This window comes from Hippoglossus stenolepis, chromosome 11 (genome assembly GCF_022539355.2).
Source record: "Hippoglossus stenolepis isolate QCI-W04-F060 chromosome 11, HSTE1.2, whole genome shotgun sequence".
NCBI lineage: Eukaryota > Metazoa > Chordata > Actinopteri > Pleuronectiformes > Pleuronectidae > Hippoglossus > Hippoglossus stenolepis.
The window spans coordinates 24,623,328-24,649,446 of NC_061493.1; the positions used below are offsets into that span (position 1 = coordinate 24,623,328).

At 47.8% G+C, this 26,119-nt stretch overlaps 2 protein-coding genes across 2 annotated transcripts in view; both read right to left on the bottom strand.

The window, feature by feature from the left end:
- Positions 1–7,645, bottom strand: part of rasal2 (RAS protein activator like 2) — a 45,555-nt gene extending 37,910 nt beyond the window's left edge. The window contains exon 1 of the mRNA XM_047341993.1: positions 7,118–7,645. Within this exon, the coding sequence (XP_047197949.1) occupies positions 7,118–7,244 (127 nt within the window). The 5' untranslated portion in view covers positions 7,245–7,645. The remainder of the gene's footprint in view (positions 1–7,117) is intronic.
- Positions 7,646–9,332: 1,687 nt separating this feature from the next.
- lamc1 (laminin, gamma 1) overlaps positions 9,333–26,119 on the bottom strand; it is a 37,065-nt gene continuing 20,278 nt past the window's right edge. The window contains exons 3-28 of the mRNA XM_047341893.1: positions 23,088–23,218; positions 21,781–21,947; positions 21,211–21,399; positions 20,394–20,511; positions 20,062–20,160; positions 19,610–19,746; positions 19,382–19,504; positions 18,529–18,718; positions 18,341–18,453; positions 18,027–18,248; positions 17,635–17,823; positions 17,308–17,553; positions 16,861–17,014; positions 16,619–16,761; positions 16,275–16,453; positions 16,014–16,170; positions 15,642–15,847; positions 15,481–15,560; positions 15,191–15,328; positions 14,742–14,886; positions 14,512–14,661; positions 13,946–14,060; positions 12,611–12,810; positions 12,374–12,532; positions 12,204–12,303; positions 9,333–11,615 (exon numbers count right to left, since the gene is read on the bottom strand). Coding sequence (XP_047197849.1) covers positions 11,359–11,615; positions 12,204–12,303; positions 12,374–12,532; positions 12,611–12,810; positions 13,946–14,060; positions 14,512–14,661; positions 14,742–14,886; positions 15,191–15,328; positions 15,481–15,560; positions 15,642–15,847; positions 16,014–16,170; positions 16,275–16,453; positions 16,619–16,761; positions 16,861–17,014; positions 17,308–17,553; positions 17,635–17,823; positions 18,027–18,248; positions 18,341–18,453; positions 18,529–18,718; positions 19,382–19,504; positions 19,610–19,746; positions 20,062–20,160; positions 20,394–20,511; positions 21,211–21,399; positions 21,781–21,947; positions 23,088–23,218 — 4,107 coding nt within the window. The 3' untranslated portion in view covers positions 9,333–11,358. The remainder of the gene's footprint in view (positions 11,616–12,203; positions 12,304–12,373; positions 12,533–12,610; positions 12,811–13,945; positions 14,061–14,511; positions 14,662–14,741; positions 14,887–15,190; positions 15,329–15,480; positions 15,561–15,641; positions 15,848–16,013; positions 16,171–16,274; positions 16,454–16,618; positions 16,762–16,860; positions 17,015–17,307; positions 17,554–17,634; positions 17,824–18,026; positions 18,249–18,340; positions 18,454–18,528; positions 18,719–19,381; positions 19,505–19,609; positions 19,747–20,061; positions 20,161–20,393; positions 20,512–21,210; positions 21,400–21,780; positions 21,948–23,087; positions 23,219–26,119) is intronic.

Here is a 26,119-nt window from a genome sequence, read left to right on the forward strand (position 1 = left end):
TTCCTGGGAGGAAGTCGAGTGTCAGATGAAGACCAAGTTTCTTATGAGCTCGGCCAATCAGGTGCGACAGAAAAGGCAAAGCAGCAGACTGTGGTTTCCCCAATGAACAGAGCAGAAACTGAAAGTCCCTCCTTCCTCATGCGTCAATGAGCCAAGCTCCTGAAGCTGACGCTCAGAAATGATCCAAACAAAGCTCATTCTCATTTGATCCAGAAACATGAGGCCGAGCTGCACCGCCTCCGATTACTGACCCTGAACCAATCAGAGCAAAGTCTGACCGAGACTCACTGAGGACACACGTGACGCGTTTTATGTTTCAAGAAGATTTGACTCAGATCTGACAAATTGGTTTTCAGAACTCAGACCCTATGTGGGTCGAGGCCTCTTCAGACAAGAGGAGGAGGAGGAGGAGGAGGAGGAAGAGGAGGAGGAAGAAGAGAAGGAAGGAGGAGGAGAAAGAGAATGAAGGAGGAAGTAGGAGGAGGAAGGATGAAGATCAAGAAGAGGAGAAGAAAGAAGGAAGAGGAAGAGAATGAGAATGAAGGAGGAAGTAGGAGGAGGAGAAGAAAGGAGGAGGAGGAGGATGAAGAAAAGGAGGAGGAGAAAGAGGGATAAGGAGGAAGAAGGAGTAGTAAGAAGAGGAGAAGAAAGAAGGAGGAGGAAGAGAATGAAGGAGGAAGTAGGAGGAAGAAGGAGTAGTAAGAAGAGGAGTAAGAAGGAGGAGGAAGAGAATGAAGGAGGAAGTAGGAGGAAGAAGGAGTAGTAAGAAGAGGAGAATAAATAAGGAAGAGGAAGATAATGAAGGAGGAAGTAGGAGGAGGAAGGAGGAGGAGACAGAAGAGGAGGAGAACGAGGGATAAGGAGGAAGTAGGAGGAGTAGTAAGAAGAGGAGAAGAAAGAAGGAAGAGGAAGAGAATGAAGGAGGAAGTAGGAGGAGGAAGGAGGAGTAGTAAGAAGAGGAGAAGGAAGAGAAGGAGGAAAATACGCTGACCAGAGAATCTCCCCTCAACACAGTCATAGATTTGCAGCTGATCTCGGTAGAGAACAAACATCCTACAACAGCTGGATCAGTTGTTTTAACAGTCACCACAGAAAGGTCTGAAATGTGAACGAAGATTAGTTTTATCAGCATTACTCCAGAAAGCAGATGGACTTTATCACACCAGTTCAATGTGAACCCAGAACCAGTCTTCCCTCTTCGTGCACCTGACTCATGGAACAAACTGCAGCCCTTAGTTCACTTTTTAACTTGATCCAAACCTTTCAACTTCCAGTGCAATTGATTGATATAAGTGTATATTTCAGATTCCAGAGAATGTCTGGACTTTCTCTGGACTTTGTCTTTAACACATGAACGACGCAGCAGGAGATTCTTCGCTCGGACTCGTTCACAACCACACAGAAGTGTCCAGAGCGTCCGGGGCGGAGCAGCAGGTAGAAACAGTCGTGCCTCCAGAGAATGTCCGCAGATTATCTGGAGTTCAGTGCAGGTCTCAAAGCACAACATTTCTATTTTACATTTTTGGGCCTTGTTATTATTTGTAATGTTGTATTTTATTTGTCATTTTAAGGTTTAAAGTCATGTTTTTAATTTATATTTGGATCATCTTGATTCCTCTAACTGTTCTAACACAAAGGTTTTTTTAATGGCTTTTATTTTGGTATATAGTGAGATTGTTTATTACAAGGCTCAATGTTTCTGTAATTTCGCTCGATATGATTTCCACCTCTCAATGATCTCGAGTATAGTTAAGTCCTAAAAGGAAAGATTTAGTTTTCATGTTACGACCTAGATGGTGGTAATACACCTTGACGTAGGTTGCCATCCACCAATAAACCGAACAGAAGAAGAAGAATAAAGATTTATTTACAGGATTATATGTAAGTGTTTATTAACATGTTCATTTACTGTGGGGATTTAGTGATTTTTTTCCACGGTTTGAAATATTATCAGACTGACAGAATGAGACGACTCCAGGACCACAAGTAAACCTTCTCCTTCCTGTCGGCCCTTTTAAAGCCTCGCCGCCCCGACTGACCCACAGACGTTATCAGCATTTATTGGATAATGAAGTTGCTGGTGTCCAAGATGACGCTGCATGTAGGTCAGAGTTAAGACCCAGACAGGCTAAGCTGAGGAGTCCTGGACCTCCACCAACGGTCAACAGGGGCATCCTGTCAGAGACTTCCTGTTGACATGAGGTGATGACAGAGAATGTGTCTTTCTTCTGCACCTCACTTTAGCATAACGTCTCACACTATGTCTTCATTTTAGAACACACAGTTTTAAAACTAATCGACCACGTCACCTGACCAGTCACTACAAAAACAGGCCAGCAGCTTGAAAAGCGATGCTTTGTGTTTTGTTCTGAAACAGGAAACTGCAGGATGACCGACAACATTCACACCTCTTCACACCTGCACGTTCACCTGGGAACCTCCCACATCTTGGAAGGGCTGAGTGGTAAAGTGGTGAATTGCAGGTAGGACACAGGCTTCAGTGATAAATGAAGGTAACGACTGCATGAGAGCGGGTCGAGACACGTGATGCGATCTACTTCCAGGAACAGTCGAGGAAGTCATCTTTGTTTTTGATTACTTCCTGGTCAGTTTACTTTCTACAGAATCTATAACATCCAACTCTGAGCACGTTCACACCCGAGCACAGCAGCTCTGAGGTTTGGTGCAGGTAAACCTTCTCCTGTAAGAGACCTCCAGTAAAACACCTGGAATCTCGTTCATTTCCTTCTTTCAGCGCGGACAGCAGATGAAACCAACATTCCTGCAGCGGCGAAAGGAAACAACTTGTGAGGAGCGAGGACAACAGGGACAGGAAGTTAGGTTTACGCCCGGGCAAGGCTCCAGGTCCTGATGGCCGCCTGCAACTCAACGTTACTAGTTGGACTTTAGGAAGCAAAGGACCGTTCCGAACGCAGTCACCATCAAGGGATCACTGGTGGATGTCGTTGAGGAATACAAATACCTGGACGTCCACATAGACAAACTGGACTGGTCAAGAAACAGTCTTTCAGTGTCTGCAGGTGTTTTTCACTCGGTGGTGGCCAGCATCATCTTCTATGCTGTGGTGTGCTGGGGCAGCTGGGTGAAGGCAGCGGACACTAACAGCCTCAACAAGCTCATCAGAAGCTGGTGACATAGAGGAGGAAGCTGAGGCAGCTACTCAGTATAATGGATAATGCCGCTCACCACATGCACGCCATGCTAGTGTCACACCACAGCACGTTTAGCGGAACACTAAGACCCCCACAGAGCGCCACAGAGTATCACCTAGCACCACACAGCGCCAAAGACCACAACAGAGCGCCACAGAGCACCAAAGACCACCAAAGAGCACATAGCGCCACAGAGCGCCAAAGAGCGCCACACAGCGCCAAAGACCACCAAAGAGCACATAGCGCCACAGAGCGCCACAGAGCGCCAAAGACCACCAAAGAGCACATAGCGCCACAGACAGAGCGCCACACAGCGCCAAAGCACAGAGCGCCACAGAGCGCCAAAGACCACCAAAGAGCACATAGCGCCACAGAGCGCCAAAGACCACAACATAGCACAGAGCGCCACTTAGCACCACAGAGCACTTCTGCCTTGTATTGCACATTTGCAATACACAACTTTTACTTATTTTTATTTTCACTTTTATTTTTGACTTAATTTTTTCCTGTATTTTATTCTACATATTGTTCTGAACTGTAATATTGGAGCAAGCTGGCACAATCATTTCTTTTGGGATTAATAATCTCTTAATCAGGTGGAAGCTCATAGGACGACACTTTGTGTCTATGCATGAGAACAGAGCCACAGAACTGAGGGAGCAGCTGAAAACTAAAACGTCCCGGCCGTGACGCTTCATTAGTCTTTGTCCACTTCTCATCGCCATCCTGCCGGAAACCAGCAGCGGCAGCAGCCGCCACCTCGGGCTAAAAATAACCAGCAGCTTTAAAGAGACCACTAAATCAGCGGCTGGATCCCAGCAGAGGGACACGGCCCTCTGGAATCCTGGGTAAATCCCCCATGAGGCTGTTGGAGAGGGGACACTGACTCACACATTTGTGTTCTCACATACAGAACATGTCAGGAACACGTCAGGAACACGTCAGAACTTCAGTTCATGTCTGAAAACAGATTTAAACTGATGTGGAATAATTTGACCTCTTGGTCTGATCTGATCTTTTCTCCTGTATTTTTCCACGATGAGTCCTGAAATAAACACCAGTTTATTTTTGACTCGTTTTGTTTCAAAGAGGAAATCCTGTCTCACCACCCCCACCACACTACCCCAATCCAGATAACAGACACGTTGATGGGGAACTTTCCATTTCCTCTCTGATCGGCCTCCATTGTCCACAGGACGACTACACCTGAACCAGCTCCCAGACACCTGGACGACATTCAGAATCACTCCAGCTGTTTCAGACCTGAGCTGAAGTCCAGACGTGTTCCTGACGTGTTCCTGACGTGTTCCTGACGTGTTCCTGACGTGTTCCTGATGAAGACGTCCACTTGGAAACACGAGGAGGTTCCAGATCTTCTGGTGATGAGGGCCGACGCCGGTGTGGATGAGCTGTAAACAACAACACTGATCTTTCCACAGCAGAGTTTATACGTCATGTCCGGCCTCCTGCTGCTCTACAGGCTCCGCCCTGCTGCTCTACAGGCTCCGCCCCTCACCTGGATGTTTCCACATGTTCCTGTTTGAACGAGTCGGACCCGACAACCTGCTGCTGCTGCTTCACAGACACTAACTACACAACATATTTTCCAGAGTCATGTGTGAAATCAGCTTGAGTGTCTGTGTTGTCTTTCACAAACGAATCACTATCTTTCCTGATTAAATCGGTTATTCCTTCAAATGTAAGAAAGTGAATAAACCAATAAAAAACATTTATTTTAAAATGAAAACCTGCTGCTGTGTTGTTCAGCTGTGAAACACAAACTCTGGATTCTCTGGACTCCACCTGGAGCTCAGGTCTGAAAACAGCTGGAGTCAGAGCTTTCAACACCGTCGAACATCATCGTTAAAACTAAAAACTACTGATTCATCTCCACTTTGACCACAGACAACTTCAACCCAGGCTAACACCTTGTGCTAAGCTAGGCTAATCACGTCCCGGAGTCTGATACGAAAGGTCACAGGACTTTCACAACACATCAGTTTCCAACATGGCTGCTGTTACTCATCAGATGTTGGACTGATTGTTTCAGTTTCTCCAGTTTGAAGCAAACTGACTTTTTAGTTCAAATCTTCTGACAGGTTTAAAAAGTATGTTATCGCCAAAATGATTGAATTCATCACAGAAGCAAACTGGAACTAGAATCACCGTCCTGTGGTCGTATTCCTCCGCCAACCAGAGCAGATACTAACAATAATAATATGAGGTCACTGTGACCTTTGACCACCTAAATCTAATCAGTTCATCTTGGTGAACATTTGTGCTGAGTTTGAATAGATTCCCTCCAGGCGGTGATTAGATATCGTGTTCATGAGAATGGACAGAAAACCTACCAACGTAACTGGTTCCTGGGCGTCACCAGGGCAGAGACATCTTTACTCTACGTCACATTTTAAAATGATCTACAAACAAAACAAACTTCAGCTCGTCACTGAGACGATGCAACACGACTCAGACACGTGACAATAACATGACTCATCCATGTGAGGACTCTGAACGGTCGTGTGTACATCCGTGTTTCAGCCTTGTGTTTGTGAAGTCGACCTGATGACCTCATCGTCAGCCGCTGACCTCATCGTCAGCCGCTGACCTCATCGTCAGCCGATGACCTCATCGTCAGCCGCTGACCTCATCGTCGACCTGATGACCTCATCGTCAGCCGACCTCCCTGAGTCTATGAGCTAACGAGCTAAACGAGGGACCGACAGCGAGGTGGACCTGAAGGCAGCGGGCGGCTGCGCCCATTGTTGAAAGTGTGTGAGGCGTGAGGGTGGCAGCGCTGCCTGATGGGTGAGGTCATCAGCACAAACTGGCTGCTGACATCACACTCTGCCGACAGCAGGAGGTCAAACATGTACACAGTCTTGTTTCCATGGACACCAGTGCTGCGTTTAGGGTGCGTGGGAACAAACAACGTTTAAATCAACTACTCATTGATTTCAACCCTTTGACAATATTGTCTGCACTGCTCTGTCAACCTGAACGTTAAATATATGTCACATCAGAACAACTCATGAGTCAACAGGAAGTTAACTGAACAAACCTACATTAATAAACTCAGTTAGATTTACTTTATAAACTCTCGTTTTTTGATGAAGCTGTTATTTTACCGCTCGACTGATTTGTGTGTATAGAAATCAGCTGATCAGTGTTTGTTTGCTGGGATGAAAACTTTATCTTAATAAATAAAACTGTTCTATACATTCTAGGCTCAATCCTAGATATTGAATAGCACCTAATATGTCATTACATTAACATTACAGTTTCCCCTTAAATGACCTATTTCTGTGATTTAAGAGAAAATCTGGGGTTAGTTCCACATGTGGGTTAATCTAATGGATAAAACTATATTAAGTGGTTTTAATGTCCATCGTTTAAAGGATTCAAGTTTAGATTGACAATATTTTAATCATTCCTGACTTTTCATGTTGAAGTTAAGAGTTTTATTTCAGTGGATGTTACTGTGGGACATTGCTGAATGGGTTTTAAACATTCAGATTTTAAAGTGACCACAATCATCTTTCATTAAAATTTAAAACCTGGTTTCAAGTTATTTGATTCACTTTAATGTTAATTAACATTAAAGTGCCTTTAATGAAACTTAACTTAAATGAATGAAACTTAACTTAACAATCACACCGATGTGTTTTACTCAGTGGAGCCTTTCCCACCCCGTGACCTCTGACCTCTGACAGGACCTGGAGGAACTTCCTGCCGGTGTGAGCAGAGAACATGTCCGAGGAACAGAGCCTGAGCTCCGGCAGCAGCTCCGGGTTCAGGCCGGTGGCCGCCATGACCTCGGCCCTGGCCCGCGGCTGGTACCTGGCTCTCCGGACGGTCAACTCCCTCCACATTAACCCGAACCCCTCCACTGAACCCTGCCGGTGTCGGCGGCCTCAGCACCGGCCCCCGTGCGCTTCTCTTACCGTAGACCCGGAGCCAGCCCTGCTGCTGGGACACCGTGTCCGCCAGGATCCGGTCCACCAGCGGGTCCAGGAGGCTCAGTCCGCCGAGCACAGGCTCCACGTCGCCCGCCACCGAGTCCGTCTCCATATCCACTCGGAAAACAGCGAGTTGTTGTTGAACAGAATCTCCCGAAAGTGAAGAGAAGAACCGGGAGAAGAACCGAGAGAAGAACCGAGAGAAGAACCGAGAGAAGAAGAGTTTCCAAAGCGGAGAAAGTCGCTCTTTAACCGGCCATGGACACTTTGACCGTCCGGGGGCTGTGAGCTAGCCGTTAGCAGAGGTCCGGCAGCCCGGCTCGCTCCGCCTCATGGTTCCGCTCTCCCGGTGGTCTTGCGGGGCAACACTTCCAACAACCGGCGTCCTGGAGAGGCGGGGAGCCGCTGTCCTTCCTGCCGGGAACAGTTCGCCCTGGAGCCGCTGGAGAGTCCGAGAGAGCCGCTGGAAGAGAGCGCGGCCCCGTGAGCGCGTCTCCGGCTGCTCGGCCCCGCGAGCCCACTCCACACAGCCCCGGGCACGTGCCTGACACCGGCCGCGCTCCCGCGTGAGGAGAGGCACGAGGGCGCGCATTCAAATAAAAACTGATTTAATCAATAAAATAACGTCTCTGACCTAAGGGCCCCTGAAGGACCCTGAGGACCCTGAGGACTCCTGAAGGCCCCTGAAGGACCCTGAAGGCCCCTGAGGGCCCCTGAAGGACCCTGAAGGACCCTGAGGACCCCTGAGGACCCCTGAAGGACCCTGAGGACCCCTGAAGGACCCTGAGGACCCTGAGGACTCCTGAAGACCCCTGAGGACCCCTGAAGGACCCTGAGGACCCTGAGGACTCCTGAAGACCCCTGAGGACCCCTGAAGGACCCTGAGGACCCCTGAAGGCCCCTAAAGACCCCGAGGACCCCTGAAGACCCTGAAGGCCCCCGAAGGCCCCTAAAGACCCCTGAGGGACCCTGAAGGACCCTGAGGACCCTGAAGGCCCTGAGGACCCTGAAGACCCCTGAGGACCCCTGAAGGCCCCTGAAGGACCCTGAAGGCCCCTGAGGACCCTGAAGACCCTGAGGACCCTGAAGACCCTGAAGGACCCTGAGGACCCCTGAAGACCCCTGAGGACCCTGAAGCCCCTGAGGACCCCTGATGATCCTGAAGGACTCTAAGGCCCCTGAGGACCCTGAAGGACCCTGAAGATGCTTCAGGGTCCGTTTCTAACCCTAACCCTCATTATTTTTGACTTGTTGTTGCCTTTAATTAAAACATCTGATTTATATTTTATGAGATTAAAAGACAAATTCATCTAATAAACATCAGGACTCTGACGCCACCTGCTGTTCTCTGCAGGAAACATTCAAATTTAAATAAAGAGATAATAATGAAATCATTAAAAAATAAATAAATATTGTGCATCGATACAGGAAAATAAAATTGTTTTGTTCAGTTTATAAAAGATGAAAACAAACGGATCAAAACTATTTTAAATTTTTTTAATACATTTTATACTTTTCACTCCGTCATGTTTTATATAGTGTTAAGATACTATATATATATATATATGTTATTTCCTAATTAAAAACTATATAGAACACAATTACATGGAAAAATAACTTGATTTATATGAAATTATATATTTTACACATTACACAAAGTAACTAACTGAGAGACAATAAAAGTATCTCTACATGTTTTGATCCAAAAGCAAAAACTAAATATTTTATCAAATTTTAATGTTTATTATTTGTCTCTTGTAAAATTCTTTAAAGAAAATTTAAATTAGTTGCTTTTATCTTTCGTCATGACTTATAAATGATGTTTTATTTTATCTGTTGTCTCTGATCTTAAATGACATTTTATTTATTTGCGTCTCGTCTTTGTTTTCTTGTTTTTGTCATCTTTTTTTTTAGGGTGCTGTATAAATAAAGTACATATATATACATAAAGGTTTTGCATATAAATAATGGTAATTTAAAATCATTTGTCTATTGAGAAAAAGACTAATTTACTCACACGTAAGTAAGACATGTTGTTTCTGGTCCTAATCTGCCCCCTAGTGGACGTACTCTGAAATCTTAATTTCTTCAGTTGGACAGAATCTGTTGTCACACGATGATTTAAAGCTGCATGTAGAGAGATGTGACCAGCAGGGGGCAGCAGGACGACATGCTACAAACAGTACACGTGCACGTGCTGTTCCTGTAGTAATCTTTTATTATTGAAATGTTACGTTTGGATTTACAGGCACATGGGGACAAACAGGGTCACTCAGGTCGTCACAGGGCAGACACATGGCGTCACATGACAGGAAACAGACGTGACACGGAGGCGGCCCGCAGTCTGTGCAGCACACGCATCGCCATCTACAGGTTACAACACAAATAACTTGTACATTATAACTTAAAATACTGTTTATACATCGTGTCTGTTTGTGCTGCACACCCGACGGACGCCGTGTGGATGGAGGGAGAAATGAAAAAACTGCAGATCGGCTGATGACTGTTGACGCTCAGCGAACATTTGACTGAAGAGACGAACAGACGATCAACCACTTAACGTTTAACATCTGTTCACCTGCACAAGCTGCTGCAGAGACTTTCAACTAGAAGCTGTTTCTGTCAATGATACGACCTGATTTAAAGAAACCTGCTTCAGTGCCGACACGAGGAGACGGCGTGAAGGAGCGAGGACGATGAGGACATTTCCTGTGAAATAAAAAGTGGCGTTCTGCTCTGGAACCGTGATTATAACCTAACTTTATATTAAGGCACAAAACACTCGTTAAAACGGGTAACTACTGTAGCGACATGTGACCGAGCTTATCACATGACTTGTGAGGCAGGCCACGCCCACTTTACAAAAACACATCCTGATTGGTAAAAAGGTCAAAGTTCAAAAAAACAATAATATTCAGTTAGGTTGAATGAAGGCGTGAAAAAACAAAATCAATAACAGACAAATGACACGTTAGCATCGCTTGTATACACGATAATAATAACATACCACAGACGTCGTTATCATAGAGTCGATATATTTCACCAGGAGGTTTCATTGATTGATTGTGGCTGTTTCCATGTTGGACTTTTATTTCTTAACAATCAGCCTGAATCATTGAAGCATCATATATTTACACAAATAACAAAGTCTCACTCTACGTCTTAATAAAAAACATTCACACAAAAATATAACATTTGAAATAATTATTAGCACCAGTGTATCAGATAAAATTCTCGCTACGCAAAATGTACAAAGTTGCATAGTGTTGGATTTAAGCCTGGAGGTTGTTAATGAGTGAAAAGCAGCGACAGACGGTGAAAGTAAAACATCAGGACGTGAAATGTGTTCGACCGCGGTGAGACGCAGAAACCCTGAAAGACGCTTCGTCATCGAGTGCACGTGTTCACAACGCTACAACAAAGTTTCATTAACATCTCTCTCCCATGATGCATCTGGATAAAAACACAGCGTCTCACACGATGACAGAAGCTGTCGTTTTTCCACTAGAGGGCGTCTTGTGCAGAATATAATCTTATATTTTGTAGCTCATTTTCTCACATGTTGTGGGAACAAAACACTCTTACTTTGCAAAATCACTCGTTGTGACTTCAGGCTTCACGAGCTCCAGCAGAGCAGGAACGACGACAACACAACGACGACAACAACAACTACAAACACACAACAACGCCGACCCGCTGCAAGTGGAGACACAGTGAGCGCCTGTGTCCGAGGATTCCTTCACTGTGGTTTGGTGAGAACGTTCAGCTGAACTCTGTGAAACTCAAACTGACGAAGCTGTTGTGATGAAAAACAGAAAAACAAAACATCGAGCGAACGTTCCTCGAGGCGCCAGGAACACGCGTCGTCGTTCCTGCGTCGGTGGAACTTCCTCTCGTGGTGCAGTCACGTCGGGATGGTGGTTCTGGTTTTTCTACGAGGTTTTTCCACCTCTGCTCAGCTCCTCTCCGCCGCTGAGTTCCTTCTTCACGTTACTGCGTCTCGAGGAATAAAAACTAAAAAAAACCCTAAAGACAAAACAGAATCAGCTGCTTCTCTCAATAAAAACCGTGAACGTGGTTTGAACGATTCTTTTCGCTCTTGTAAAAGAAAATCACAGACGAGAATCTGAAAACAAGACGTTTAAAAACTGTTTTGGTAAAAGTCGGCGTGTTCGCCGGCGTGTTAGCTGTGAAGGGGCGGGAGTCGGGGGGGCGGTGGGGCAGGGTTACGGCCTCTCCAGAGATGGCGTGTTGAAGCAGCCGTCAGGTAACGTGTTCTTGATGTCGTTGAGGTTGGTGATGTCGGCGCGGATCTCGCGGATCTGCCTGTCGTAATCAGTGATCATCTCCTCCTGGGTCCGCGCCACGTCGTTAAGTTCTGTCAGCTTCCTGTCCAGGTCGCTGTCGGCCATCTTGCCCTTGGCCCTCTTCAACGACTCATCAATTTGGTTCAGTTTGCTCAGGTCGACCTTGTCGATGTTTCCTGCGAGAGAACGAACCAATCAGAAGCAGTTTTTTCAAATTAAAATTTCTAGGTTGACTTTTGTTGTCATGGCGACTGAAGCTAAAGACGATTCAACTGGAAGAGTTTTTATTTTGAGTTAATTTCTGTTTCTAAAAAATTTCTCAGCTTCAGCGAAAAGTTTCGTTGTCTGACTAGATTAAGGTGTTAGATCAGATTAGATCAGATCAGATTATATTAGATCAGATTATATTAGATTAGATCAGATCAGATTAGATTAGATTAGATCAGATTAGATTATATTAGATCAGATTATATTAGATCAGATCAGATTAGATCAGATCAGATCACATCAGATTAGATCAGATTCTTCTATGACTCGATGGCCTGAATCGTATTTGATCTCCAGGTAAAAACAGAGAATCATCTACTGAAGATCTGAGTTCAGTGTCTGAAAGCAGCTTTAGTTGCTCCTGAAAACTCCAGACTTCCTGTTTCCCGTGGGAAATGACGTCCGGCTCGTACAGACTCGGCCGTGTTGTCATTTTTAATTCAAGATTACGTGAACGGAGCTAAACGCGACGTGTGAGGACATTGCTCGGTTCTCACCCAGCTGATCCAGCAGGGCGGTGATGGTGCTCAGGACCGTCTTCACGGCGCCCTTGGCCTTTCGGGCGTTGTCCTCTGCCTCCTTGGCGTTGTTGGACGCCTACAGGACAGAAAGCAGGTTTTATATTTATACATTCAGTGTGTGAATCAGCGCGGGAAGCGCCTCATACCATTCCTGCCATCATCATGTCCTGGTCGGCCTCGGCCTTCTTCCTGGCGAGCTCCTGTTCAGCAGCGCTCAGTTCATCCATCATGTTGTCGACCTCGGCGTCCAGCTTGTTGGTGTCCTGGAACGCCTTCTCTGCGTCCTGCTTGGTCTTGGCGGAGCCCTGAGCGCAGACATGTCAACGTTAGAGTTTGAAATTAAGACAGGAGCCGATAGTCGTGGTTTCCCTCAGCTCGTTTACCTTCTGCACGTTGCTGGCGATCCTCTCGGCCTCCTCCGCCTTGTTCTTGGCCTCTCGTGCGTCGGCGGCGGCGTTGCCGAGGGCCGACTCCGCCTGCCTGGTCTTCTCGTTAGCGGCCATGATGGTGGCATTGATGGCGGGGATCTTCTTCATGGCGTCCTCAGCAGCGGTCTTGTTGTCGTTGACCCTCTTGTCGAAGTCTGCAGGAGAAGAAGAGGATGTGAGATCATGATGCTTCCTACAAACTGTCCTCTTTCACAGTTTGATTCATTATTACAGACTTTGATGTCTTAAAGGGGGCATAGCATGCCCATTTGACCACAAGTTGATGTGGTTCCTTGGGGTCTTAATGAAATGTCTGTAACATACTTTGGTCAAAATACCACAAGGATCATATAAAACAGCTCCTTTTACCTCTGTATAAAACAGCCCTCCACAGAGCGACCTGTTTTGACTGCCTGTTCCTTTAAATGCTAATGAGCCAGCTCCCCCTCCCCCTCTCCCCCATGATTTTAAACGATATAAATTACATATTTTATCTGATATAAATTATCAAATATGCATCCCATACTTTGTATTCCCTTGTTGTCCTGGAGTTTTAATTTTCCCAATCACATAATTAAATGTCCCCCTCTGCCCCCCACACAAGCACACAAGCAGACAGACAGAGAGAGAAAGAGAGGGGGGCTATGAAGACCATCATTTACCCCGAACCCCCATTCAACGGGTACAGCAACAAGCGGAGAAAGCAGAATCGCGGGCTGACCTTATATGTACAGTCTATGGGGCTGACCAGCGGAGAAATGCTCGTCCCGTGTGAACAGCCAGGCGGCTGCGCGCTGGAGAACGGCGCTGCGCTGCCTCGCAGCTGCACTTCCGCGCCCGGTGTACTCCCGGCGGAACGAGTGTGGGGGACGGGGGGATGAGGTGGGGGTGGCCAAGACCATGTAGGGAGACTTCCAGTTCCTTGTTACGACACAATACCCAGGAAGCTCAATCGAGTCGCTCAAGCATGACGTTTCTGACTTAGAGGAACTATAACAAAACGCGCGAGTGTTTTTCCCCAGAGTGTTTGGGTTGGTAGACATGAGCCAGATACCCTCATTAACCTGTAGAAGCACTAACAAAGTGGAATTTGCATGATATGTCCCCTTTAAGACATAAAGTGAAAGTAAAAAATAAACCCAAACATTAAACATGTGTTAATTAAGGGACATTAATGAGAGATGACAGACAGACAGACAGACAGACAGACAGACAGACAGACAAACAGACAGACAGACAGAGAGACAGAGAGACAGACAGAGAGACACACAGACAGACAGACAGACGTACCTCGGAGGTCGTTCAGGATTCCCTCTGCCTCTCTATACGTGGACTGACCCTTCCTCGCCGCCTCCTCAGCCAGAGCTTTGGCGGCGTCAGCCCGAGCCAACAGCTGATCTGCGGTCTGTGGAAGAGAAACAGGAAGTGGAAATGTCTCGTGGTGTAACGAATGACAAATTTACATATTAGTGTAAAATATATTTTTACTGTCGCTGTGACTTTTTAAATTGATAATAGTATATTATTATAATAATAATAATAATGTACATTTCAATCCAGAGATGAAGTCAAATCAGAGCAGATGTATGTGTATGTGAGTTCTGTGCGCACGTGAACTGTGCATGTTAAAAGCAGTCGAAGTGGTTGTCATGGCGACTGAAGAAGAGGAGGAGTCATGAGTGAGAGGATTTTAGATCCTGGTGAACTTCACACATGTAAAGAGTGAACGGTTCACAGCGTCTGACTGGACGATAAAAACTTTATGGATCACAACAGTTGTACAAAGTAAGAGATCTGTGTGAAAGAAGTTCTGTTCATTATGAAAATGGCTGTGTCCTGTCGTCATGGAAACCGACCTGCTGCTCACTCTTCCCTTTCTCCAGCAGTTTGCGGACTTCCTGCTCCTTGGCCTTCAGGTCGTCTCTCAGGTCGTTGTACTCCTTCTCCGTCTTATCGATCAGCTTGTCCAGGTCCGACGCCTCCTTCTTGATCTTTGTAGCTTCATCCTGAAACACAACGACCGAGAATAAGAAGCGAAGCCACGAGACAAAAACGAGGCACAAACGTGTTCGATGCCGGCGCTCACCTCCAGAGCCTTGGTGTCGAAGGGCGGGAGGCTGGTTAGGTTGGCGAAGATCTTCAGGGCCTTGTTTCCGGCGTCCTCGGCCTCGGCCTGAACCTTGTTGGCCTGTTTCTCCAGATTCTTCGCCAGCTCCTTTGCCTCGTTGTACCTGAACCGCCGAGAGAAGGTTGATTGTATTTTGTGGAAAATGACGCCATGATGACATCATGTGACCATTACACACTCGGTTGAAGTCTCAAATTGGAAGAAGGAGTAAAGGCTTAAATTATGTTATTAGAGGTAACGTGACCAATAACCAGAGGTAACCACTTCCTGTCAGAGGTAACCACTTCCTGTCAGAGGTAACCACTTCCTGTCAGAGGTAACCACTTCCTGTCAGAGGTAACCACTTCCTGTCAGAGGTAACCACTTCCTGTCAGAGGTAACCCAACGACGGATCAGGTATGACTCACTTCTTGTTGAGCTCGTCAACTTCCTGGCTCGTCTTGCTCTCTCCGTCCAGAGTCTTCAGCAACAGGTTGTACGCCTTCGTAGACGTGTCGTTGGCGTCTTTGGCGATCTTCTCGATCTGATCAGCGTCCATCTTGTGCCTGCAGAAAAACACAGATGTCAGTGCACTCTACTAATGTGCTGAAGACGTGTGTGTGTGTGTGTGTGTGTGTGTGTGTGTGTGTGTGTGTGTGTGTGTGTGTGTGTGTGTGTGTGTGTGTGTGTGTGAGGCGACTGTAGGTGGCGTTCTTACTTCTCGGCGAGTCTACGTGCCTCCTCAGCGAGCAGCGTCATGTTGTTGGGCTCTCCGGCGCCGCCGGGCGGTTTGATGTCCTGTGGACGACATCAAGTCAGTCTCTGCTGACAAGCTCTTAGGTGTGTAACAGTTGCCGCGACAACAGCGCCCTCACTCACCACTTTGCTGACGGCGTCCCTGGCCTTGTCCAGCTCCTGCCGGGCTCGGTCAATCAGGTTCTCTGCGTCTCGGACTCGGCCGCGGGCGCGGTCAGCCTGAGCGCCGGTGTCGTCCACCGTGCTGCGGATGTTCTGCAGTCGGTTCCACTGAGTGGTCAGAGTATTGTTGATGGTGTTCAGTCGATCCAGCAGACCTCTGTCCACGCCTGAGGGGTCAGAGGTCACAGACGTTAGGAGAGGTCACAGTTCTGGAGCAGCAGCAGCTGCCGTGATGCTAAGATCAGTAAAGCTGATCCCCGTCAATTCAGTCTCTACAACCCCTGAAGCATCCTGGGAACTGTAGTTCCATTAACTTAGAGCCATGTGTGTTACCTTTGCTGGTCTGAGCCTCGTCCAGCAGATCCATGATGGCTCGCTCTGCCTCCTTCAGTCGGTCCTCAAACGCCTTGTCGCTGACCGTCTCCTGACCTGAGCCGAGGTTATCGATCAGAGTCTGCAAGTCGTGAAGCTTCTGCCTCTGCTGGTTCACCTGGAGACACACAAATACCCCTTGTCCATGTTAAAACAACACAAACACACACACACACAGCGGTGCTCTGACAATTGTGGCCGTACGTGCACCGCCGTCCTCACCTTGTCTCTGACCAGACTATAGCAGGAAGGACACTGCTGGCAGCCCGGCACCGAGCGGTTGTAGAAGTAATTCTCCTCACACATGTCACATCGAGCTCCAACGAAGCCCGGACGACACTCGCAGCGTCCGTCCTCTTTACACTGACCCGACTGAGAGCCCTCAGGGTCGCAGTCACATGCTGCAGGTCACACGTCAGACACACGTCAGACACAACTGGAGCATATTCATCCACACGACAGAATCCAGGAACCAAATTGTAAAATACATGTGAAAGAATTTCTCTGAGATTAAAGTGACAAATTTAAGAGAAAAAGCGGCGACACCAGCAAAACAACATCCTTACGTTTGCAACCGGACGAGCTGAAGCCGAAGAAGTCGACCTCGCAGCGCTCGCAGTGCAGCCCTGTGATGCCGGGCTGACACTCGCACTGGCCTGTGGCGATGTCACACTGACCGTTGGTGGAGCCAATCGGGTTACAGTTACACCTGCGGACACAGACAATTTAAACACTCAGAAACATTGAGGGAGAAAAATAAGCACCTTAAAATATCAAAAATAATCTGGATTAGTTTGTGTGATCTGACCGCTCGCAGCCGCTGGAGCTCTGCAGGTTGAAGAAGCCGGGCTCGCAGGCGCTGCAGTCACGCTCGGCGACGTTAGAGAGACACGGACATTGACCGGTGACCTGAGAGCAGCTGGTCTGTCGACCCACCGTCCCGAACGCAGAACAGGAGCAGGCTGAGGACAACACACACACACACTGAGCCGGCTGATAATCGATAACCTGATCAGGATTCTGATCGTTGAAGATATTTTTTATCCCTATGATCACATTCATCCACCTCCTCTCATCACCACTTTCACTTGTCTATGGCTGACGCTGCACCCGGTTGCTATCGGTTACCAGGTTCGTTGGCGTGTTAATAAATAAACTGTTTCTTAATAATCATTGTCACTTATTAATTACATTATTAAACATGTTTCGATGATAAATTATTGACAATATTCAATCATTAAAGGATTCCTCTTACGTTTGCACTTGTCCGTGGGGTTGGTGGCCAGGGCGTTGCCATAGAAACCCTCCTTGCAGCGGTCGCAGAAGAAGCCATCGGTGTTGTAGATGCACTTCAGGCATTCTCCGGTTTCGCGGTTGCAGTTGCCGACGGCGTTGGGGTCGATGTTGTCGCTGCACTTGCAGGCTCGGCAGGCTCGAACCGGGCCGTTCTGGCCCAGCGGGTCTCCGAAGAAACCGTCGTCGCAGAGCTCGCAGCGCTTACCTGCAGACAGGCGTCGTCAAAAGACAAGGACACGTAATAATCTGGACGTAATCGGAGTCTGTGCAGGTGCAGTGTGATTACCTGTGGTTCCGGCGGGACAGTTGGTGCAGACCACCTCTCTGGTTTTGGGAACAACGGCGCAGGTGGCTCCGGCGGGGCAGGGACACGGCTGGCAGTCATCTGTCGTCCCCTGGGTGGCTTCGCCATAGAAGCCGTCTTTACAGCGCTCACAGCTCAAACCGGCCGTGTTGTGCAGACAGGCGCACGCTCCTGACACATGGACAGACAAGACAAGTTAAACCAGGTAAACCAGGTAAACCAGATAAACCAGGTAAACCAGACAAGACAAGTTAAACCAGATAAACCAGGTAAACCAGATAAACCAGATAAACCAGATAAACCAGGTAAACCAGATAAACCAGATAAACCAGATAAACCAGGTAAACCAGATAAACCAGGTAAACCCGTGTTACCTGTGGCGGGGTCACAGGCGTCGCTGTGCCCGTTACAGTTGCAGGGTTCACAGGAGCTGAAGGCGCCGAGCTCTGGAAGGGCGCGGCGGTATCCCAGAGTGCACTGCTCACAGTGTTGACCCTGGTAACCCTGAGGACAGGTGCACTGCTCCACCCAGCGGGCCGGCACACCTGGGCCCCGCCTCGCTGTTACCAAGGAGACGTCGTCAAGGTAACCAGCACCTGCAGGTACAGGTTCATAAACAATTAACTGTGTGTTGTTGTTCTGTTGTGCGTTGAGTTGTGCGTTGAGTTGTGCATTGAGTTGTGCGTACTCCGTTCACTGTAGGTGCCTCGGATCTTGACGGCCGTCAAATTGTGAAGAAGTTTCTGGAAGTCCGAGTGACTGACGGTCGGTCTCCAGGGGTAATCTGTGCTGTCATGGAGCCTGAACCAGAACAAAACCACATTACAGATCATCTGACTTCCTGTCCGACTGACAGCAGCTCAGCGATGAGCTCACCTGAACACGTATGTCTGCATGTTCTCATTGGGGTAGGCGTTGCCCTGGGCGATCAGGGGAACGGCCACTCTCAGATTAGCGCCCTCCAGAACGAGGTCCTCTGCCGACAGACGAGTGTCCCGTCGGTCGACCCGGAAACTCAGAGTCAGGTTCTGTCCGTAACTTAGCATCTGGTTCCCCAGGAAGTTCTCTGTGACACACAAACCACCACGTCAGGGAGTGTGTGTGAGTGTGTGTGAGTGTGTGAGGAGTGAGTGAGTGTGAGTGAGTGAGTGAGTGGAGGAGTGAGTGAGGAGAGTGTGTGTGAGTGAGTGATGGAGTGAGTGAGTGTGGGGAGTGAGTGAGTGTGTGAGGAGGAGTGGAGTGTGTGAGAGTTGAGTGGTGTGAGTGAGTGAGTGTGTGGAGTGGAGTGAGTGTGTGTGTGTGTGTGTTGTGTGAGTGAGTGAGTGAGTGAGTGTGTGTGTGTGTGTGTGTGTGTGTGAGTGTTGTGTGAGTGTGAGTGAGTGTGTGTGTGTGTGTGGTGAGTGAGTGAGTGTGTGTGAGTGTTGTGAGTGTGGTGAGTGTGTGTGTGTGTGTGAGTGAGTGTTGTGAGTGTTGTGAGTGTTGTGTGTGTGAGTGTTGTGTGTGTGTGTGTGGTGAGTGAGTGTGTGTGGGTGTGTGAGTGTTGTGTGTGTGAGTGTTGTGTGTGTGTGTAGGTGAGTGAGTGAGTGTGTGTGAGTGTTGTGTGAGTGTGAGTGAGTGTGTGTGTGTGAGTGTGTGAGTGTTGTGTGAGTGTGAGTGAGTGTGTGTGTGTGAGTGTGTGTGTGAGTGTTGTGTGTGTAGTGTTGTGAGTGTGAGTGTTGTGTGTGTGTACCTGGGGCTACAAAATACATGGGGAAGTAGTCGTCTGAGATGAGGGAGATTTCCTGTCCGCTGGGAGACCACTGGACAGAGACACTTGACCCATCACGCTGCTGACCGGTCCACTGTTCGTCATCTGACACACAAACACAAACACAAACACAAACACACACCAACTCAGTTTAAAACTCTCTGACCATCACTCCAGTTCATTTTGTCTTTGGCCTGCAGGCGGCGTTACCTCTGTGGAAGGAGGAGCTGACGGCGTGCACGCTGAAGCCTTCGGCGCTGTCGCACACAGACGAGTGCTGGAAGCAGAAGCACGGCGTGCAGCCCTGAGGGTTGTTGGGATCCAGGTTGAAGTAACCCAGTTTGCACCTGACGGACAAGAAACAGGAAGACCAGACGTGAGGAGCGAACGCCACCAGCTGCTCTCCTGACGTTTACGTTCACGAGGCAGGAAATCTTTCACCGGCAGAGTCAAAGGTCAGAGGTCAGACCTGGGACCTTACACCACTTTGTTATAACATTTATTTCCTTCTCTACTTTCTTTTCATCTTAAATTTTCCTTCTCTTCCTCCTGAAATGTAAAAATAAACGACAACTGAAACCTGTGAGATCACATCTCACAGGCAACAGTGACGAGTGGGGTTAGGGTTACACCTTGTGACACGCTGCAGGTGTGTGTGTTACCTGTCGCAGCTGAAGCCCTCCACGTTGTCTTTGCAGCGACACTGTCCCGTGTTGACGTCACACTCCTGAGTGCTGCCAGAGGGCGAGCAAGAACAGGGCCTGACATGGGGAGAGAGAGAGGGGTGAGGAGGCGACTCTGCCAGCAGGGGGCGCTCAGAGAGCAGAGTTAGAGTTCAAATGACATCAGGCCTCAAGACATCTGTAGAGAGGAAACGATGTGACCTGCAGATCCAGATGTTTCGGCTTCACTAATAGGAGCCGTCATGTCATCCATGTTCTTTTACAGTATTATCTACACTGTAAACAAATGTGTGAAGTGATCTGAGGTGTACCTGCAGCCGGCCTCCGTCAGACTGTGGTAACCCGGCTGACAGCGGTCACACTTATCTCCCGTCACTCCTGGTTTACACGCACACATTCCTCTGTTGTCGCACTGAGGAGACTCCGAGCCTGAAAACACACAAACACACGTTGACCCGCGTGTGAACAGTCGGTTCAGAGCTGCAGCAGCTGCTTCACATTAGTTCACTGCTGCGGCTCCACCACAACCACACCATCATTCCAGAGGTTTCACTCTTCACTGCTCGTCACGTCTGCTGCAACTTCTCACAACTACACAGCTTTACACTTGTTCTCAGCACACGACGGACATTAACGACACATAAACTTCATTTGTACAAGTTCATTTGACTTTGCTGCATTCGTGTCCCATCATGCACTGGGGCTTCATCCACACTACTACATTTAAACTCTCTGCCCGCTCCATATCACATTCAATTCCCGTCCACACTAAGAGGCCTGACAACACATATCACGTGAACATCACATACACTGGGCGGCAGACTACTTCATTCCTGAAGGAGGTCATGTGACGAGCCTGACGAATCATAGAAGGTTAAGTTGTGACCACAAAGACCCAATCAGCAAGAGGTTGTGTTTCCCAACTTCTTTGTGTTAGCAGTTCTAAAACTCTGGAGTAGTGTGGGCGACAGAAGTATCTGCAGTAGAGATGAGAATAAGGCTGAAGACGCAGGCAGCAGAGAGGTGTGTTCGTTTTAAAGACCTCAGGTCTGTGTGGAGAGACTCTCCAGCCTGATGACCAGAACAGAGAACTGTCCTGATCTGAAGTCAGTACGAGTTGTGACTCACCTACAGAGTTGCAGCCGCAGGGCAAACAGCGGCTGCTGCTCTGGTCTCTGTAGTAGTTGTCCAGGCAGCGCTCACAGTTGGGGCCGTCGGTGTTGTCGGCGCAGCTTCTGCAGTGACCTCCATGACCCGTGGCTCGGTACAGCTCAGCATCGAAGTAACACTCTGCGCTCTTCCCGTTACAGTCGCAGGCTGAGAGGGAGAGACAGGTTTCATTTAGATCGGACTTCAACTCGTGTGTTCGTGTTAAACACGAGAAGCCAACAGATGACGTGAGTGTGAGTGTGTCCAGGAACATGTGTCCAGGAACATGTGTCCAGGAACATGTGTCCAGGTACATGTGTCCAGGAACATGTGTCCAGGAGCATGTGTCCAGGAACATGTGTCCAGGAACATGTGTCCAGGAACATGTGTCCAGGAACATGTGTCCAGGAGCATGTGTCCAGGAACATGTGTCCAGGAACATGTGTCCAGGAACATGTGTCCAGGAACATGTGTCCAGGAACATGTGTCCAGGAACCTTGCTGGTGCAGTAAAGCAGCTGTAGGTGCAGTTTGGCGGCAGCAGACTTACGCAGACACTCGTTGGAGTTGTCGGCGGTCGCTCTCCTCCACGGACGGTCGTTGTAGAACGGTTTGCAGACATTGCAGTCGTCACCCTCCGTGTTGTGTTTGCAGTTGCACACCGGCCGTCCTCCGCTGTTCTTCACACACTCGCTGGCGTGGCCATTACACTTACACCTGTGAGCAAAGAAATGCAGCCGTTACACCTGAACAACAGTGCAACTCAAAACTACAACACCCACAATTCCCTGCTCAGACGGTGTAAATTATCAGAAAAACTCCACCTCTGTCTGGTTTAGTGTAAAAAGACTTTGATGATGTCCTGGACGTTTGAATATGATCTAATCAGTGTGTGACAGGGTTTAAACTGACGGCTCAGTGTTGATATTATTCTTGGTCTGAGGAGGTTTTTCCGCTCGGTGGCTGAGTGAAGGTTTGGTTAAACCTCCTCGGGGGGCGAGCCCCTCACAACAGGACGGGACCTGCTCTGCAGAACCTTCACTTATCGTATCAGGTGTTGTTGGCACAGAGCCGTGGAAAAAGTGACTTAGGAAGGAAGAGGCTGATGGAGGCTGACAAACAGCAAGTGGAGCAGAACGCTGCAGAAAGCTGGACCCTCACATTCAACCAACACCAATCACCGTCTACAGCTGAACTTTGACCTCAGTCTGAAACAAGACCACCTGTATCCGTCATCAGACACAAGACACTCTTTGGAAGACAAGAGTTCACCAAGTTCAAACCAAAATTCACTCCTCTCAGTGTCTTTTCAACACAGAAACACACTGAGTTTCATGTCCGTCACGTTGTAAAACACTGTGCACGTGAGGACACGTGAGCTGCTCGTCCCGCCCAGGTAAATCAGGGTTGAGCTAACAAGAGGAGAACAGCTCCTTGGATAAATAAAGGTTGAACTCTGAAAGGTGCTGCAGGACTCTTCCCTTTTCTTCCGCCTGTCATGGCGGTCGATCCGCCCCATTCCGGTCTCGCTGTAATCCAGCCTCCTGGCCAGGAATGCCAGGAATGCCGGCTGTGTAATGGAAATCTGCTCCACTTTTCAAACAGATTACGGCTGCGGAGGCCGCGCAGCAGAAGCCTGTTTCACACTCGTACCGCCTGTCCAAACCTTGTTTTTCTGATGTGCCGGTCACAGGGAGCGCACCACACAGTGACACCCCCGGACCACTTTCACCCTCTTCTTTTGTCTGAGCAGGGTTCATGAAGCTCAGGCTGCTCAAACGTGTTCTCGTGCATGTAAATGAGAAGGAGAGCTTGAGATGAAACATCAGAACAAACTGAGACGGGTGTTTCCTTTACCTTCCTCCCACAGCGAAGTCAGAGATGGCGTAGTAGTAGGACTTGAGGACCTTGGGGTCATTGAAGACCTCGTCTCCGAACGTGTTGAGCCTGTTCAGGGTCACTCTGATGTCGGTGGCCGTCACCCAGTCCTGCAGCAGAGACACAACATGGACACAACGTTAGAGACATCATGACGCCGCAGGGTTCGTCTTTTCTAGTCATCACAGAATCAGGAGAATGTCTCTGACGCAGATACAACATCTGATTCCTCAGTGACTTGAGACAGTCGCTGCTCCATCGTCTTAGAGCACGACTCAAACAAACTGGATTTAAAAAACCTTTCATGCAGGTTGGTTCAATTCAAAGTTCTGATGAGACAGGAACAAAATACTAGATAAAATAGTGAAAGGATAAAATAAATAAAAGAATAAAGTCAAATGAACAGACAGGTGAAACTAAATAAATAACCCTAACACTGAGGCAGTAAAGTGATGTCAACAAACCATTTCCTCTATTCACTGAATTTATTTTGTGTGTTTTGTTTAAAAGCAATTTGTGTTACATTGTGTTTCTATGGTAACTGGTTTATAAAAAGTCTATGAAGTGATTGATTACATCCGTTTGGTTGTGTTGGTTTGTTCCCCTCACATCGTCTGCACGTTCAGATGTGTCAGTGGTGAGGTTTTAAATCTCTGACTGTGGGAAACACTAAAAAACAGTGATGCAACAGGAAGCGATGAGGGACATTTTCAGTGAGATGGATTTATTTTCTTGGCCTGGTTCTGACACGAGGTCCAGATGGAGAGAATGACTGATGGACACCTGTTCAGTATCTCAGGATAAAGAGTCAGTGTGTGACCGGCTGCAGCAGAAGTGGGAGCGAAGAACCGTGATAGGTTTGTTCAGTATCAGCAGGAAGTTTATCAGCTTCTCCTTCAGCAGCTGTGTGAGGACAAACAAACGGGTTCTGAAGACAAACCAGAGTCTGTCAGAACGAGAACATGTGAATTATCGTTAATCTGTGTCTGATATGAACATGGACGCTCCCGGGAACAAGTGAAACTAATGATGTGTCCAGCTCAGCAGGAAACTGTTCAAACATCTGCTGACATCTGGCCTCCTGTCAGCCACTAACCCCCCTCTGACTGGTTTAATGGTTTGACTTCATGTTTTTACAGTGTTGAAGAGAAAAGAGGTCCGAGAGGAAACTGAATTTTAAGTGTAAATGTACTTTTCGCTCACCCACACAGAGACCGTCTCCTGTAACTTAACACACGTGTCAAATCCTCGTGTAACTGCTGACGAGCAGATTGAAGCGTTTTAAAGTCTTCACTTTAAACCATCGTTCCTGAAACTCGGAACAACTGTATTCCCACCACATTGTAAATAAACCCACATGTAGAAAAGTAACTACACCCTCCTGACCACAGTATTTTAAAAATGCAGTGGGGGGAGAAGGGCGAGGTTAAAGGATAACTGCTCTTTTCACACTCGCCTTTATTGTCTCATGTTTTTGGATGTAAATGATTGACGAGGACTAAATCTTTGAAATTGCTTCACTGTTGAGCAACAACAGTTCACATGCATATTTTACATGTTACATATTTTATATACGGTTACTATGAGTGTCTGAAAACATTATGACCTGATTCCTGCTGATCCCTTTAGTTTCACCACAAACACACGTTTGATATCTGTTTAAAGTCACCAGACTGTAAGTGCAGGTGACAGAACACAGGAGCTGCTGCCTCTTCTGGAACTTAGTTTCTCTTGAGTTTAGACTTGAAATAAAACCTGGCAGAGTCTTGGACTAACAACCGTCTGACAGATTTTTTGCCATATCTTTATTACAATTAAAAATCAGTATGGCTGTTTGGATACTTTCAGTTTGAGACCAGGACCTTCACTTCCTCTGCTTGTGCTCTAACTGTGCACTCAGATAGTTCGTTCAGCTGGAACGACACCATCACGTCCGTCTGGAGCCAAACTCTGGTGGAGCTCCAGCTGTTGGCAGATGTTTCACACTTGGCTCTGATGAACGATTGTTGAAAACGTTTCTGCAGCTGGTTTCTCAGCCACTCACTTTTCTGAAAGACTCTCGTCGTGACCGGTACCGCCCGACATTCCCTCTTTCTTTCTTTCATGAGGGATAAACTCATCTGAACAGTTCGGCAGCTGCAGCTCTTCAGGTCGTCCGCTACAGGAAGCTCGTGCACGTTCTCAGGTCGACGCTGTTTAAACTGTACAGAACATTTGTTTGCTATCAATCATCTGCAGCTCTATGCTTGTGAGGAACGCCTCGGCCGGGACATGTGTTTTCTCAGGGTAAGAATTTCCGCCTGGCGTAAGAAACTCTTCAGGGAATCACAAACGTTGAGCTGAGCTGCAGCCTGGGAACACACACACTGTCAGTGACCACGTACATTTACTCCACCGAGCGACTCTGAGAAATTGACTTCTTCACCTCTCGACCAAACGCGCAGAATATAACCTGTGAATGCAGGTTTAAAAAAAACATGTGTTCATTTAAAGATGGCACCATATTATTTTTTAATGAGAGGTCATGAACTGACGTCATCATATTATTGTCTGTTTTGAATCACCAGTTTGTGTTCAATTCAAATACTAACGAATACTTCGCTCAGTCAGTCAGTGAAGGGGATTATTGGCCGACACCATTTGACAAGTTTAGAAGTGGAGACGTGTTATTTTAGGGCTCACGAGCCACAAAAGTTCCAGGATGAGACCGAGTGAGAGCGGGAGGTGGACGGTCTCAGCTGGTGGTCATTTCCCTCTCAGAGCTCAGAGATGACAGACGGCAGGAATGTCAGAGAGCGACAAACAGCCGCGTGACGCCTCGACAGTTTGCCGCCTGCGAAGAGACTCCACAGCTTCGGTATAAATAGCTTCATGCCGACAAGTCAAATAAGGAAGTTCAGAGCTGCAGAGCTAAATCTGTTCGTTCACACAGAGACTGTTCCACCTGAACGTCTGATGATCAGCCAATCAGGAGGCTCCATATACAGTCACTGATCATCTTTATATACAGT